We start from the raw sequence: 17,343 nt of genomic DNA, 5'->3' as shown, positions 1-17,343 counted from the left end.
TTATTAACATTACTGTAGTGAAGCAGAGCAGGATGAGTGTTGTGGAGCTGAGCAAGGCCGCAGGAGCGATTGAAGAGCGGGACTGTTATTATGGCATAATCGCCGGCGGGACTTTTATTATGACACGGTCACCGGCGCCACTTCCTCTTTTCCAGTCATGAGTATGAGGTAACGCAACTGTTTATCGTATTAGATACATCTGAGTGTGTTGAAAAGGAAGTTATGACGTTCTCTCAGCGGCTGCTCTGACACTTGTTCACACTGCAGTGAGAGTAACGCCGCATTCACACGGGGCGTCGGCGTCAACGCTTCTCGTTTACTTTGAATGGGTGACGTCATGCGTTGCCGAACTGAATTGTGGGTTCCGTCGCGGCGCTTCACTCGCGTTGCAAGCGGCAAAAGTTGAAGATTTCTCAACTTTTCAAGCGCCAACGCAGGCGTCATCCAATCAGATCACCCTATGCAAATATCCTAGAGCAGACGCTAGCCAATCGCGTTCGTTTAAAACACCGGTGAATGAAGAGTGAATGAAGAGTAAAGAACGATCTAAAATGGAGGAAAAGCTAATAATTGCGGTGGGTAATCACCCGGTCCTTTACTACCAATCATTATTTACATACCGGGACACAAACTGGAGAGACCAGGCCTGGAAGGAGGTGGCAGAGACGGTTGGAGAATCTGGAATGTATCATGCTTGTATTCCGTCCGTGTACTCTGTTTATCATTGAATGACAGGCAGCATATCATATCATATCATGTGTGGTTCAAATAGGCGCTATCCCCCAGCCAAATGAGGAATCAAATATTAAAGTGATCAGTTTTCATACACAAAATAGTCTCACAGACTAGCTGTCAAAAAAGGCGCTTTTTTGTGTTGTGTTGTGGTCCAAGCGGCAAGTAATGTGATTAGCTGTTGTCACTATGACGGTCGCGTCAGGCACCAAGCTTCAGCCACGCCCTCCGTCAAGCGTTGACGCCGAAGCCCCGTGTGAATGCGGCGTAAAGCGTTTCACTGAATAAAACCGGAAACCGAGATTAACGCAGATATGACTCAATCGACAGGCGACTCCCTCACACGCATAGCTCACACGTCCCAGTTCCTCGGTTAAAATAGCAATTTCTCACGATTTACAAATAGTTGGAAACATTTGGGATATTCTAAGTACTCAACTGAACAAAATATATAACACTGGCCTAGTGGTTTCTGGATATTTTACTGCAAAAATCCTACATAGTTCACCTTTAAACGGTTAGTTCACCCAAAAATGAAATTTCTTCCATTAATGACTCACCCCAATGTTGTTCCACACCCGTAAGACCTCCGTTCATCCTCGAACACAGTTTAAGATATTTTAGATTTAGTCCGAGGGCTTTCAGTCCTGTGAATGTAAGTGTATGCACACTTTGCTGTCCACGTCCAGAAAGGTAATGAAAACATCATCAAAGTAGTCCATATGTGACATCATTTGGTTAGTTAGACTCTTTTGAAGCGTCGACAATACATTTTGGTCCAAAAATAACAAAAACTAAGACTTTATTAAGCATTGTCTTCTCTAGTTTTATTTTGAATCCGCGTTCACGATGCCACAGTGACTCTGCAGACGTAAGACGCTGTGACGTGTTATCTGGTTATCTTTGGCGATTAGGGCATCCGGGACATGCACACTTACGCACCATTTAAAAAAAAATATAGCAATACAAACAATGTAGAACAGCTTGTTTACAGCGTCCGTCTCCCTCAGACTACAAACGAAGCTCTGTCGCACCAGATAACACGTCACAGCGTCTTACGTCTGCAGAGTCACTGTGGCATCATGAACGCGGATTCAAACAAAGCCGGAAGAGAAGACAATGCTTAATAAAGTCTTAGTTTTTGTTATTTTTGGACCAAAATGTATTGTCGACGCTTCAAAAGAGTCTAACTAACCAAATGATGTCACATATGGACTACTTTGATGATGTTTTCATTACCTTTCTGGACGTGGACAGCAAAGTGTGCATACACTTACATTCAAAGGACTGAAAGCCCTCGGACTAAATCTAAAATATCTTAAACTGTGTCCGAGGATGAAAGGAGGTCTTACGGGTGTGGAACAACATTGGGGTGAGTCATTAATGGAAGAAATTTCATTTTTGGGTGAACTAACCCTTTAAGATCATATTTGTGCTCTCTGGCATTTTAATATTTTTGGCTAGTATATGGATGTTTTTATGTCTTGTTTCTTTTATTCTCCATTGTAATGTACAGAACATTGGGACTACTGTGTAGCCTGTAAGGTGCTATATGAATAAATGAACAAACAAATGTATTCGATGTGGTCGTTTATGATTTGAAAATAGGGGAGGAGCCTATTAGATTACATACACACACAGAGTCGTGAATTTTCCAACTGAAATTTACTCGCAGAAAACTCATTTATAACAAAATAATCCACATAACTGAACAATAGTTGTTAGGTCACTTACTTTAGGATGCTCTTAATTTGTAACTGAAAAATTAATCAAATTCGACTGAAAAAGTACTCTTTGACTTTGAAATTTAGCTAGAGATAGAGTAATATTATACAAATGAGTACCTTTACAATAAGAATTATACCAACTGTGCTTATAAAACAATTAATTTCAAGAATTTAAAGGCACAATATGTAAGATTTATGGCTTAAAATATCCAAAAACCACTAGAACAGTGTCAACACCACAGTCAGCTTAATGAGTGACGATTAAACAAAAGTTTAGTCTGCTTAAACTTTAGGGATGTGCTGTGATATTAATCTAATTTTATTTCCGATTTCGGCTTCCAAGGGTATAAAAAAGATGATATGAGGTAAAACTATTCCTATAGCCGTGTTCCGTCGAGCTCATCCTTCCTTTCACAGCTGCGCTGTCATTTCTCCCTAAACCTAAACTAAACGTCAGATTCAGTGATTGTTGTAAACTGCAGTCTCTACTGTTGCTAAACTGCGGGATGTGTTTGATAATAAAGAGCTATTAAATGCACAATAATCCGCGCAAGAGACACTGTTTTCAACTTCAAGGCGGCTTATGTGTGTGTGCTGCGAAATGGACCGGCTTGCACTTTATATTTTAGGCTTCGTGTGCCATCAAAACATCAAATAAACAAAATAGCCTGTGTCAAAATGACCGGATTGGAGAGTAGTTACTTTAACAGTTTATATCTTAAATGGGCGTAAATAGTTTGGAGAAATAGGAGAATATGATATTATTAGTTCTGCATTCGGTCTTAAAGGGGCAGCGTCTAATAAACCTGCTGACGATTGAGCCATTCATTCGAATCGAACAAAAGGCAAATATTCACATCTCTTGAATTAATAACTTTAGCTTTTATAAGCATTAATCTATCAATTTATACAGTGAAAACTATGCAGTGTTATTTTACATTTCATTACTTTATTAGATTTCTTTGTAGGTTTGTTCTTTCTAAGTCATATTAATGTTAGCAGACCTTCCGAATGCCTGCACACTGGTCCATTTACACATAGATGATTTATATTTTTGTTCAAACATTGCGGTTTCTTTTGCTATAGATATTTTACTTTTCAGATAATAAAGCCATGTTAATTGTTTTTTTTTTCATTAAAAAACAAACAAACAGTAGGCTATAATAAAAAGAACTGATAAGAATACCGTTAAAGTACCGGATCGATAAGCAGTATGGGTAAGAGTAGTAATACCGTTATAACCTTAACGATACCCATCCCTATTAGTAATACAGTGGAAATTAGTAGATTTGGTTAGCATGTTGATTTACTAAATTTTCTGGTTATGCCCCTAAAATTTTCAGTTGGGGGCGATTTTGCTCCTAGTGAAAAAAGTTAGTCTGGAGCCCTGGATGCATGATTTTGGGAGAGAAACATGGAGCTGATGGCTTTTCTGTTTTTGTGGAGGGCGTGTTTTTTGGCGAACTCTTGGTCTAATCAACCAATAATCAGATACAGTAGAGATTTTCTACAGCAGCAGAATATCCCTCAGGTTAACAAGCCACCTGATCTTGTTTTTCCCAACTTGAACTGTCATAAAGACCTGCGGTGTGGAGAGAGTAAACCGACGGCTGATTATCCACGGAGACTCAGAAAACACGGTAAGCGAGGTGGAGTTCGTGTAAGGCTGAGGAAACAATCTCTCTCCCGTATTCCCCAACCATCTGTTATTCTACTGAATTTACAATCTCTTTGGAATAAAACGGATGTGTTGCAAGCTCAAGTGCGGTTCCAGCAAGAGCTCAGAGATGCATATCTATTGGCTCTCTGACAGAGACTCAGACTCGGACATGACCAGAGCCCCTGTTCGTCTGGATAGAGATGTGGAGGGCAGGAAGAGTTTGCCTCTATGTGAATCAAAGGTACTACAAGAATGTTATTGTGAGAGAAAGACTATGTACTCAAGATGTTGGACTGCTGTCGGTATCGTTACACCCCTTATATCTACCACGCGAGTTTCATCAAATATTTGTTACTGTTGTTTACATTGATCCCAGAGCTAATGCAGATAAAGCCGCAGAGAGTAACCCAGAGATTGTAACTTATCTCTCCTGATGCACCAATATTAATCACGGGTGATGTGAACCATTGTTTATTGGAGACAGTTGTGTCCAACTGATCCCACTGTATCGTTCAGCCCTAAAGAGGGGAAAAACTCTAATCAGACAGTCTAAGAACTGGATCAATTTCGAGTTTAAAAGGTTGTTTCGGATGTACTGTTTGACGGATGTTAGCCTATTTTCAGGCGCTGTGTAATATCATTGCGCCGCTGCACTCATGGTACGGCTCAAAGCTCTTGATTATCACGCGGGAATGAGAGAATAGTTCCTAGACTTATCGGCCAAGAAAATCACAACTTTTCATTTTCCGCCGATGTAACTACAGAAGAGTCAAGTTTTAAATAGGAAAAATATCGAAACTCTTTGGTCATTTTTGAGCGAGATGCTAACGGTCTAATCAGATTCAATGATCTATGCTAAGCTATGCTAAAAGTGCTACCGCTAGACCCAGAGATCGACTGAATGGATTCGAAAACGGTCAAACTCAACTGTTTAACTCTAGAGGTGGTGGGAAATTAGCCTATTTTGAAAAAACGTGGCATGTTCCTTAAGTTTAATATTGATAGGTCATTGATGACCTTGTTTTATAAAGGCTGATTTATACTTCTGCGCAGTATCCTCTACGGCGCAAGTTACGCGTCGGTTTTCATTTATACTTCTGCGTTGTTGTCCGTGTCAATGTGCAATTACACATGCAGACCGCTCGTAGGCAGTGTCCACAGGCATGTTGATGGTGTAACCCACAGTATATCAAGCAAAAGCCGAAGAAGAAGCAGCTTGTTGTGTGGGAGTATCAGCAGCCATAGATATACATAATAAAGGTGCAGTGTGTAAATTTTAATGGCATCTAGTGGTGAGGTTGTGAATTGCAACAGCTCAACCCTCCCTTGCAAAGCACATAGAGAAGCTACGGTGGCCAACACAGGACAAAGATGCCGTCGTCTGAGACAGCGAAGAGTGACTAGCGCTCTGTAAAGCAGTTTGTCCGTTTAGGGCCACTGTAGAAACATGGCGGCGCAAAATGACCGTAGATATCCATAATAAAGGCTAGATGTCTTACGGCGGAGTCTCTAACGTCATCACCGGCGGCCATCTTGTCACAGGCAGGGCTCTGTGGATCCTGATGTAAGGCGAGTGATCTGAACACAAATACTCTTATCTCGCTGAAATCTTGACGGATTTACAAATGGTTTGATTTCTTACAAACGTTATTAACGTGGCTATAATTATGGATGCTTGAACAAATTATGAATAATCATTCATAAGTATGCAGTGTCATAACTACATGACTGACGTTTATAACAAACCAAACAATTTGAAAATCGGTAGAAAATTGAGCAAGTTATGGTTATTTAAAAAGTGCAAGCACCATTAAAACAACGAGTGAGCGAGCTGACTGTGACAAGATGGCCGCCAGATGCGGACGTCGACCTCCATTGGCCAGCAGCGCGGACGAGACTTTATCTAGCCTTTATTATGTATATCTATGGCAGCAGCAGCGACCGTTCTTGCAGCTTGAGTTGTTGTATGTAATACAAATTAAGCATCTCTAGTTGATAAGTAGAGTTAAATAAGAGGCGATCTGGCGCTGGAATGCGTTTTTGAAATCGTGCAGATCTTGTGGCGCTGTTTTCAGTATCAGTGGCTCGTGCAATTGATATACAATCACTGATTAACATCTTTGGCTTTAATTAGAAAATAAATTAATTATACAATGGTGGATTAGAACCCAGAACCTCTGGTACGCTTAGACCATCAAGAGCTCACACACACACACACTCACAGCGGATCTATGTATTTATTCACTAGCATAAAGAATCTCTGGACTACAGAATATTGTAATATAGCAGTTCTATGGATATAACTATCATCCCATTTCTGGACACACACACACTCCTATAGCAGATTTATTGATTGACCTGAGGGAGGGTTCTGGCAGACCAATCACAGCGCTTGAGGTCCACGTAGAATTGACGTGTTGTTACATTTTTGGTTTAGGGTACAAAAATAGTCAATACCAGTAGTAAAAATATAGGAGCTCATCAGAGCCACACTACTGATGTGTATAATTGTCAGGTCGTAAGGAAAGCCCAATCCGTTTTAATGAATAACTCCCATCCCCTACAGTCTGAGTTTAATTTTCTACCTTCAAGACTTAGATTTCGATTTCCCACTGGTAGAAGCAACAGGTACAAACATTAATTTATTCCTACTGCGGTTTCTTTGTTTGATTCGGTTTTGGGAAGTAGATAGACATGTGTGCTGCGGCGGTCTGGTGTTGTTTTAGGAGTTTTAATGTTTGTCTTGTATGTGTGTGTGTGTATGCTGGTCTTGATGCAAATCAAATTGTGTAAATAGAATATAGTTGCTATTTGCACATTTGACCTGTATACTTAATAACAAACCGTCAACATGCTGGTTTTGGAAACATTTGTTTCTCCTTCGTAAACACGGGCAATTTGAGATGTTTTTAAGAGTGCATTGTGATATAATGGAGTGTAATAAAGTATCTCACCTGGTAGAGACAGAGCAGGGGTCTCCACTGATGTGTAGCCAATGACACCGACTTTCTCTGAGGTAAAATTGAAGATTTTATATGGGAGAAAGTAGCCGCTGATCCGAGGAGCAATTGTCTGATCGGCTTTAATATTTGCGCTAAGAACAGAGCAGTTCACTTCCTGAAGGAAAGGTTTCACGAGGCCTTCCACTCCATTGTCAAACTCATGGTTTCCTAAGGCCTAAAGCATCACACACACAAACAATGTCATATATTTGTCATGAACATCAGCTTAAAGACACATGTTAGTATTTATATTTTTTGTACAGTTTGTATGCATGCACCAGTAATTCAAACTGTTTTTGATTGTGTAACTGCAGTGAGGCAAGGACAGGTTAAAACAGCGTTGAACATTTTCTATGCACATCTAATAGTTTTCTGCAAGGTGTTGAGTCAAATAATGTCAAGACAAACTTGTGTAGACATTAAAAGTAAAGATTTTGCAAGTTTTACTCTAGATTTCCAATGTAATTTTCCAAAAGAATCCTCTAAAATTAGAAAATGTTAAAATAAAAATTTTACTGTAACTTCTTTACAATTTATGCATTTAAATGTGAACATATTTAGGGGACAATGGAAGGCGAATTGGGGTTAAAGGCACATTTGACTTTATTCTCTTTTAAACCACTCGATGGCACACAAATTCAGCTCAACACTTTTGCTAACAAACACTTTTACATTTATGCATTTAGCAGACGCTTTTTTCCAAAGCGACTTACAGTTGAGGAATACAGGAAATGATCGGTCACGAAGAGCTCGAAAAAATCACGAAAAGTGCCTGAAATACTTAGCTTTGAACTTTACATCACTTTTCGTGATTTTTCGCCTCTTCGTGATGCTTTTGATCTAATATTCCATGTTTTTTTGATAGGTTGTCGATTTATGTATGAAATGAGAAACTGTAAAATGAATATCTATATTTTGAGACAAAGGTCTTGTTAAGGATTTTCAGTTTTGTTCAAGGTAAATAAAGCAACAGTTTTTCGATAACAGAAGAATATATACATATGGTATTTGGGGTAAAATGTGCATCTGCTGTTGGGGTGAAAGACACAATAATTAACATGATAATAAACAGCCGCTGACTTTAACATGTGTTGAGATGATTAGATTCAGATGGGAAATAACGTGCATGGTCAGAATTATTGGCACCCTTCCTTGGTAAAAGAACAAGACGCCTGTTAAAATAAATCTCCATTGTTTATCCTTTTGATCTTTTTTTTTTTTTTTTATTGCAAAAAAACGAACCTTTTATTGAAGTGAAACAATTGAAAATGGGGGAAAATCTCATGATGAAATAAATGTTTTTTCTCTTATTGTCACCCAATTATTGCAAAGTCCTTTCCCGAGGATACCAGCTCTGAGTCTTCTTCTGTAATGTCTGATGAGTTTGGAGATCAGAGATCATTCCTTCATCCAGAATCCCTCCAGATCCTTCAGATTCCAGCTCTTCTCTTCAGCTCATCCCTCATTCTCTATAGGGTTCAGCTCAGGAACAGGGATGGCCATGGCAGAAGCTTCATTTTGTGCTCAGTCACACATTTTTGTGTTGATTTTGATGTTTGTTTTGGATCATTGACCTGATGGAAGATCCAACCACGGCCCATTATCAGATTTCCAGCTGAAGCGTCAGGTTTTGATTTTTTTATCTGTTGGTATGTGCTAGAATCCATGATACCATGAATCTGAACAAGATGTCCAGGACCTCCAGCAAAAAAACAGACCCTCAACATTAAAGATCCAGCGGAGTATTTAAAGGGTTAGTTCACCCAAAAATTTAAATAATGTAATTTATTCCTCACCCTCATGCCGTTCCACACCCGTAAGACCTCCGTTCATCTTCAGAACACAAATGAAGATATTTGTGTTGAAATCTGAAGGCTCAGTGAGTCCTCCATAGAGAGCAAAGCAATTTACACTCTCAAGATCCATTAATGTAGAGGTGAAGTCATAGAAGAACTGCTGAAGAACCACTGAAGCACCAAAATTGGTGCTATATAGCATAAAAAAGGTTCCCCTATGATTACGAGCCAAGAACCCTTTTTGGTGCCATATAGCCGTTTTTTTTTTTTTGAGTGATAGAGGACTCACTGAGCCTTCAGATTTCAACAAAAATATCTTCATTTGTGTTCAGAAGATGAACGGAGGTCTTACGGGTGTGGAACGGCATGAGGGTGAGGAATAAATGACATTATTTTCATTTTTGGGTGAACTAACCCTTTAACCGAGGGCATGGGGGACTTTTATCCCTGTTTGCACAAAAGCCATCTGGTGTGTTTGTGCTAAAAAGCTCTTTTTTTAGCTTCATCTGACCACAGAACCAGGTCCCGTCTGAAGCTCCAGTCGTGTCTGACACTGAATCTGCTGGAGTTTGTTTCTGGATGAGCGAGGAGGATTGTTCTTCAAACCCTCCCAAACAACATGTGGGTATGTAGGAGATGTTTGATCATTGTTCTAGTCTTTCTAACCCAAGCTTCGACTAATCTCTGTGATTCTCCAGCTGTGATCTTGAGAGTCTTTGTCCACTCAAACTCTCCTCCTCTCGTGCATTCGGACGATACACACACACACACATGTTTTAATGAAATATCAAAAGGATAAACAATGCAGATTTATTTTTACACCAATTTTTGATCATATTTACCAGGGGTGCCAATAATTCTGACCATGACTATATATCAAATTGGGTGTCCACCTTAGAGATAATCACCATATTTATAATGAAAACATCATAGTTAAAAATATGAATTACTCACGTGATATAATAAAATATATTTTGAAAATTACTTATTTTATTTGACATTATTTTATTTGATTAAACCGAAAATAGTGCAAACTTTGCTAAAGTGATTGTTTTGAACAAGTATTAACTTGGACATTATTAAAAATATTTGTATCAATACTGTGTGTCTTTTGCCCCATGCAGGTTTTACCCCGTGTGTCTGTGGGGTCCTTGCCACCTCATACATTTATATGATTTTTAATTGAACGCTACTTTTATGATTTATTTTTACACAAAAATCTGTTGCTCCATAAATGTTTAATAAAAACATATTTTTCTGGTTGATACATTATGGGGGTAGTGAAAAACACAACTTTCTTACACAGCAAAACCCCCAGTGTTAAGTGTCCACATGTGTCCACACTACAGGGTGTTAAAATAACACTGAAGCAGAGTTGAAGTCAATACTGCAACTTTGTGTTTAAAAAACACATATGTTATGGCAAGAGAAACTATGACCTGGGGCCTCATTTATAAACATTGCGTACGCACAAAAGAAGGCGTACGCCACTCTCTACGCAATAATTGGTATTCATAGAAAGCAAACTTGACGGGAAAATATGCGGTCCTTCACGCATGCTCTGACCCAGGCGGACGCACAAAAACGGGTGAAATGAGAAATGGCGACACCACATTTGATTGTCCACTGGGGAAAGTCGTTATCATAGTAAAAATGTCTTCATCAGCTACGGAATCATGGTATTCATGCATATGCCTTTAGTTTTATTTTTGATAAAATAACGTATGTCTTAACCGTTCAGAAAGCTGCAAGACATTACATTTGCACTGAACTATTTCCCCTTTCCACGTAGATAAGGGATAGGGATTAATAGGGATTCCCCAATAATTGCCGCCAGTCTCTCATCAAGAGGGCTCAGCTCCGGTGTCCCCTTGCCCCCTTCGGCCACGGTCCGAGGTTGTGAGGCTACAGCATTTACGGCGTCTGCAACCTTTTGCCACTCAAGTGCCTTTTTAGCATTAGTAATGCCCACACTGTGCCCTCCAAAACACATTTTTTTCTCCTCTTTTCCACCTCGCCAACGATAACTTCTACTTCACATTGAGTGAAGTTACGTTTTTTTGATTTCCTCTCCCTGTTTGCCATGATTTCGAAATCAATGAATATTAACTTGTGGGCGTTTCACGGACTATTTATGGGCAACTATGAGCGTGACATGAAGCCGCAAAAGCTACGCTTCATTTAGAATTGATTGTGATTTATTAAGGGAAAACTGCGTAGGATGTGCGTGCGCACGGTTTTATAAATCCGAATATTTCTGTGCGTACGCACGTCCTATGTTTCATCCGTACACCACTTCTGACGCAAATCCTACGCAAAGTTTTATAAATGAGGCCCCTGGTCATAACAGTTATGTTTTTGATGAACTTACATTATTATCAAGTAGTGGCCTGATTCACCAGCAGTATTGACTGGTTCTTTAAATAATGTTTTATTAATTTAGTACTTTAGTAAAGTATAGTATTTTCTTTTGCCATAACAAATGTGCTTTACAAACACAAATTTGGAGCAGCCAGAGAAAAAATAATAATAAAAAGTACAGGGTCAAGAGCCCAACTAGAGCAAACACTGATCACCATCATGGTGACTTGAAATGAAACATTCCATAAATCATCAAAATCGAAACCTCTGTTAATTCTCAATAAGAACTTTTGTAGACATATGACAGAAATAAAGTCAAACTGGTTAATATTAAGTGCAATAATGTGTAATGGCTGGAAGTCAGTTGCAGTTTATGGCTGCATCCGAAATCGCATTCTTCCCTACTAGCTATATGGTAGGCGAAAAACAGTTTGTGACAAAAGAAGTACGCCTGGATTCACAGTATTCATAAACGAGTAGGGCAAAAAGTATCCAGATGAACTACTTCTTCCGGCGAGATCCTGAAGGGTACATACTACGGCACTTTACTATCCCATGAGGCCACGGGAGAGGATTTGTGAATGGCAGTGAAGCGACACAACTGATGCTGGTAGGTCATGTGATAATGACAACATGGCAGATGTAGTATGTCCAGTACGTACTATATGTGACCCGTGCTGGCAAAAGGAACCGGAATGCACACGAGCTACAGCCAAAACCAGTGAACATTTTTGATTTTGGTCGATCCCACTGCTCCAAATAACAATTAAACATCTAAACGTGTCTTTATTTGTATGTTTTCTGAGAAGGGAACCTTTCCCCTGTTTATGAAAACGACCTCACTCTCGCTGACTGACAGATCCGATGCATGCACAAAGACGATATACACAGAATTATAGTATTTCAAATGATCTGTCTTGGCGAGTATTCACGCAAACATGATCTGTTAGGTCTTAAATTAACATTTGGTTAACTGTTGGTGAAAAGCATCTGATGTGTGACATTATAGATTTGTGCGGTACAGTAGGGCTATATATATAGGCTGTCTCATTAATGTAAATCAAACAATTGGGGTATCATGGAAAAAAAGTACAATATATATTTTTCCTATGTTTGGTTTTGACTTTGTGTGCCAAATTAGGTCTTAAAGGGATAGTTCAGCCAAAAATGAAAATTAGCCCATGATTTAATCACCCTCAAGTCATCCGAGGTGTAAATGACATTCTTCTTTCAGACGAATAAAATCTGAGTTATATTAACAATGTTCTGGCTAATCCAAGCATTATAATGGCAGTAATAGTTGCTCTGTTTTTGAAGTCCATAAAAAATGCATCTGTCCGTCAAATAACTGCTCCACGCGGCTCTGGGGTGTTGATAAAGGCCTTCTGAAGCGAATCGACGTGTTTGTGTAAGAAAAATATCCATATTTAAAAATGTATTTAATTTTTTTCTATGGCTCTGCATCAGCCGTCCCCGCGCCATCACTTCCGGCGAATAAGGTCAAAATACATGTAAAATACCGGCGTGATCATAGATATATACATAGATTCCTCATTAGTGCCTGCGCGGATCGGTCGAATGAGGCATCTACGTATATATATCTATGATCGCACCAGTATTTTGACCTTATTCGCCGGAAGTTATGGCGCTGGGAAAACTAGATGACATTCGCCTGATAAGAGGTAAAAAATAACATAAATACTGTTGGGTTTCTCGCAGAAACTGATGGTTTGGTGTCTTAAGACATCAATGTGTGTCGCCACGAGCCGCATGGTTTAATAAGGATTCGTATGTCTGTGTGTTTTTACTCTCATTGCTCTCATACTCTAAAATATCCCCATTGACATCATTATACGACTATCACACTGCAACGGTTGAGTTAAAAATCTTCATTTGTGTTCTACTGAAGAAACAAACACACCTACATCTTGGATGCCCTGAGGGGAAGCAGATAAACATAAACATTTCGTTTTTGGGTGAACTATCCCTTTAATTACCAGGGATTTTAAGGAGAAAACTTTAACTCGATTTTTACATCATACATCATTTTGTTTTTTAATAGAGAATGTGAAAATAACAACTCATTTGCTAATTTTTGCGACTTATTTTGCCAGCACGGGTCACAAATAGATCATACTTTTTTAGCGGTCATGAAGTAATTACGTATTTAGAATAATTAGAGGAGAGTGGGGATGTTTGCAACACTTTTGGCATTTTCTTCTGTTTCTCAGAGACTGAGATTAAACATTTTAATACATTAAACCCAAACCTGTCAAACCTGAGCGGGCAGTTCGAACAGGAGGGTTTACACGTACATATGATAATATACATACAATTTACTTGAATAGACAAAGTCAAATGTTGCAACAGACCCCATAAAAGGGGACGATTGCAACATTCATTAAAATGTAATACAAATAATTCCTTTAACATAATATTGCAATTTCTTTATTTTATTTATACACAGACAGGGACTAAGTTAAATGAACTTTTAGAGTAACTTACACAATACTGGTTATATAGCTCATAGTTTGTTTGTTTTTTGAGGAAGGAATGGTCACATGTGGCTTCTTTCTTCCAGAAAGGTAGAGGGGCTATATGAGCAAATCTATAGTATGAGTATCATCACTCTAGCTCTCATTCCTGATTGTAGGAATACACTCTCCCCTACTTACTCAAGAGAGCATGCGATTTCAGACGCAGCCTTTGTGTCCAAAATGATCTCTTTTTGCCATCAAACACTCTCCGTTTAATATACTCCTCGTCTACAGCACTGTAATTGAATCTTAGAATGAGAATAGAAGAATTCACCCAACCATGTCTAAACTTTCTTTGACAGTGGGTGATAATACCATTCGGGAATCTACATTTGGGAAACACCTTTTCTGTTTATGTTCCACAAGTTTGAGTCCCACGACCCCTGAACAGGTGCTCTGTCCACTGTAATGAAGACTCCAGTGGCTCATGGACACCTGTCCAGCACGTTCTGTCCACTTCTGCTCTGCATTACGTCAATAATAATATGAGGAATACATCCCTTTGGCCTTATAATGATGGAAAACCTGTCAACACTTTTGATACCTATGAATGAGTCACTGTGATGAGCAACTAACTGAAGTTTGATGTTATGTAGGAATGGTTAACCCGTAAAAAACTGAACTGGAAGTAATTTAACACACTGGTAAAAACGATGTGTTGGATTTACTTAATATATGCATCATTTTTGCATCACACTTTTTAAGTAAACCCAACTTGGAATCATTTTACTTAAAATTAACAAAAAAACCTTTGTTATTTGTACTTAAATATTGGAGTTCACTCAACATTCTTTACTTAAAAATATATGTAACACGATAGAATCCACTAAGTAATGTTAAGTTAACACAACTTGCACATACTTGCATGTTACATATATTTTTAAGTAAAGAATGTTGAGTGAACTCAAATATTTAAGTACAAATGACAAAGGTTTTCTTGTAAATTTTAAGTAAAATTATTCCAAGTTGGGTTTACTTTAAAATGGTGCATATATATTTTAAGTAAATCCAACGCATCATTTTTACCAGTGCATGAACACACACACTTTTAGAAGCTGTTGCTTTTGGCCCCATGACTTGCATAGTGACTTTCTTTAAATATATGAAAAACAGTACCTGGCAAAAGTTTGGAAACATTAAATAAACATTACGTTTTTGAAAGAAGTCTATAATGCTCACCAATTAAAAATACAGTAAAAGATGTCATAATGCAAAATGTTATTAAAATTAAAATAACAGTTTTCTATGTGAATATATAATAACGTGTAATTTATTCCTGTGATCAAAGCTGAATTTTGAGCATCATCAATCCTTCACAAATCATTCATATATGAAGATTTGCTGCTCAATAAACATTTATTATTCTTATATCATCAATGTTGATAACAGGTGTGCTAATATTTTTGTGGAAATGGTGATACTTTCTTTCAAAATTATTTGATGATCAATTAACAGCATTTATTTGCAGTTATTATTTTTTAGTAACAATGTCTTCACTGTTACTTTTGATCAATTTAATGCATCCGTGATGAATAAAAGTTGAATTTTTGTGTATCATTGTTTCTGACAAAAATGTTAAGCAGCAAAAACTGTTATCAACATTGATGATAATAATAATAAATATGTATTGGACAGCAAATCATCATATTAGAATGATTTCTGAAGGATCGTGTGACACTGAAGACTATGCTAAAAATTCAGCTTTGAATAAAATGCATTTTACAATATATCTGTTCTTTTAAACTGTAATCATATTTCACAATATTAGCCTACATTCAAAAAAAAAAAAAAAAGGTTCTATATGGCACCAAAAATGGTTCTTGGCTCGTAATCATAGGGGAACCTTTTTTAGTGCTTTATAGCACCAATTTTGGTGCTTCAGCAGTTCTTCAGAGGTGCTATATAGCAACTGGGTCAAAGAACCGGTGAAGTACCTCTGAAGAACCGCTGAAGAACCACTGAAGCACCAAAATTGGTGCTATATAGCACTAAAAAAGGTTCCCCTATGATTACGAGCCAAGAACAATTTTTGGTGCCATATAGAACCTTTTTTTTTTTTTTTTTTTTAAGAGTGTACTGTTTATTTTTAATGTGTTAAATGCAGCATTTCATTTACATTTTCACGGCATGCTCAATAATATTTGCTGGACATATTGATTTTTCACACACAGGTCGCGTTGAGAAAATATTTAAACTTTGAAACCCATTCTCGTGCACTCCGTCCAGGCGTTTTTGAACGGTCCCAAATAAATCCGCGGCTGTTCGATGCAAATGAATGCTTTAAATGCAAGCCATTTCCCCTAAGCTGAACCAGTTCATTAATGTGGACGTAATCATAATCTTACCATCGCATTGTATCCGAGTTTATTCATGAAATACGCCGCTTCTGCGCCTTTGTAAAAGTTAAACCAGACGGTGCCTTGGAACTGGTCGCCCGCGTCCAGAAGCAGAACATTTTTCTCCTGGGCACGAACTTCTTTAATCTTCGTGAACCTCCGAGCGACTCCAGCGAAACAAGGCGCTTTGCTGCATTTGCCCGAGGCACTCGTGGTCTCCTCCACTCGAGCGTGGACATCATTGGTGTGGAGTAAAGTCAGCTCAAACTGTGTCCTGCAGAGCTGACAGTGAATCCAGATGAAGAATATTGAACTGAGCCACTGTCTCCTCATCTTCTCTGCCGTCGCTGAACTGAGAGTCTCATCAGTGGCTCGCTTCAGTCAGTCCACGGAGGCGGGGTAAACACACGGGTGTCCCATTTCACAGAAAATTGCATGTACACACACAGAAAAAGGGTGTCAAAACTGTACCTTTAGGGGTACAACAGCTTGTCACTGGGGAAGGACATCTTTGTACATATTTTTTTTTACCACAAAAAGGTTCATGGTAGTAGCCTACCTTAAGGTACGTATTTGTACTCTAAGGTACTTATATTTAGGAGTAAAAAAGGTATGATGTCGTTTTAAGGATACTGCCCCACACTGTAAAAACGAATTTGTTCAGTTTACTTAATTCAATTGTGCAAACTCGTTGCCTTAATTCAATTAAGTAAGCATTAATTCTTACTTAAACCGTTTAAGTTTTGTCAACTTGATTTTATCTTTGATCTGAGGAAGTGTACTCCCGAGTGCATTGCGGCATGAATAAATGAATTGCTTCGTTTTACTATTTTTGGCTTTTGTTTTACTATTTGTCTTGTGTTAGTATAACCACAATAACGACAGCAAATAAAATAGTAAAGGTCTTATTAATCATTTAAAAAACTAAAAATCATCCATTGTTGTGTTTTGCATGCTGAATGTTGAAGTTTGTGTGTGACTCACTCATGCCATGGTCAATTGCTATTGTCACAAATATAGAGGGATAATATCAACCCAATTAAAAGGTTATGCCATAAATATTAGCAATTTAAAAAAAAAAAAAAAGATCATTATTTGACATGAAATATAGTTATTTATCATTAACGGAAAAAGTGGACTGGAAGTGGTGAGAGGAGGAAATGAGTGAAAAGTCTATCAAAATTGCCTCGCC

The 17,343-nt window shown here is 38.2% G+C and overlaps 1 protein-coding gene across 1 annotated transcript in view; it reads right to left on the bottom strand.

Annotated features, from left to right (window-relative positions):
* Window positions 1–16,499, bottom strand: part of nt5e (5'-nucleotidase, ecto (CD73)) — a 31,612-nt gene extending 15,113 nt beyond the window's left edge. Inside the window, exons 1-2 of the mRNA XM_079830429.1 lie at window positions 16,161–16,499; window positions 7,074–7,296 (exon numbers count right to left, since the gene is read on the bottom strand). Coding sequence (XP_079686555.1) covers window positions 7,074–7,296; window positions 16,161–16,484 — 547 coding nt within the window. The 5' untranslated portion in view covers window positions 16,485–16,499. The remainder of the gene's footprint in view (window positions 1–7,073; window positions 7,297–16,160) is intronic.
* Window positions 16,500–17,343: the final 844 nt, after the last annotated feature.

This window comes from Gobio gobio (assembly GCF_949357685.1).
Source record: "Gobio gobio genome assembly, chromosome: 12".
Classification (NCBI taxonomy): domain Eukaryota; kingdom Metazoa; phylum Chordata; class Actinopteri; order Cypriniformes; family Gobionidae; genus Gobio; species Gobio gobio.
This window is presented reverse-complemented; position numbering and strand designations above follow the sequence as displayed.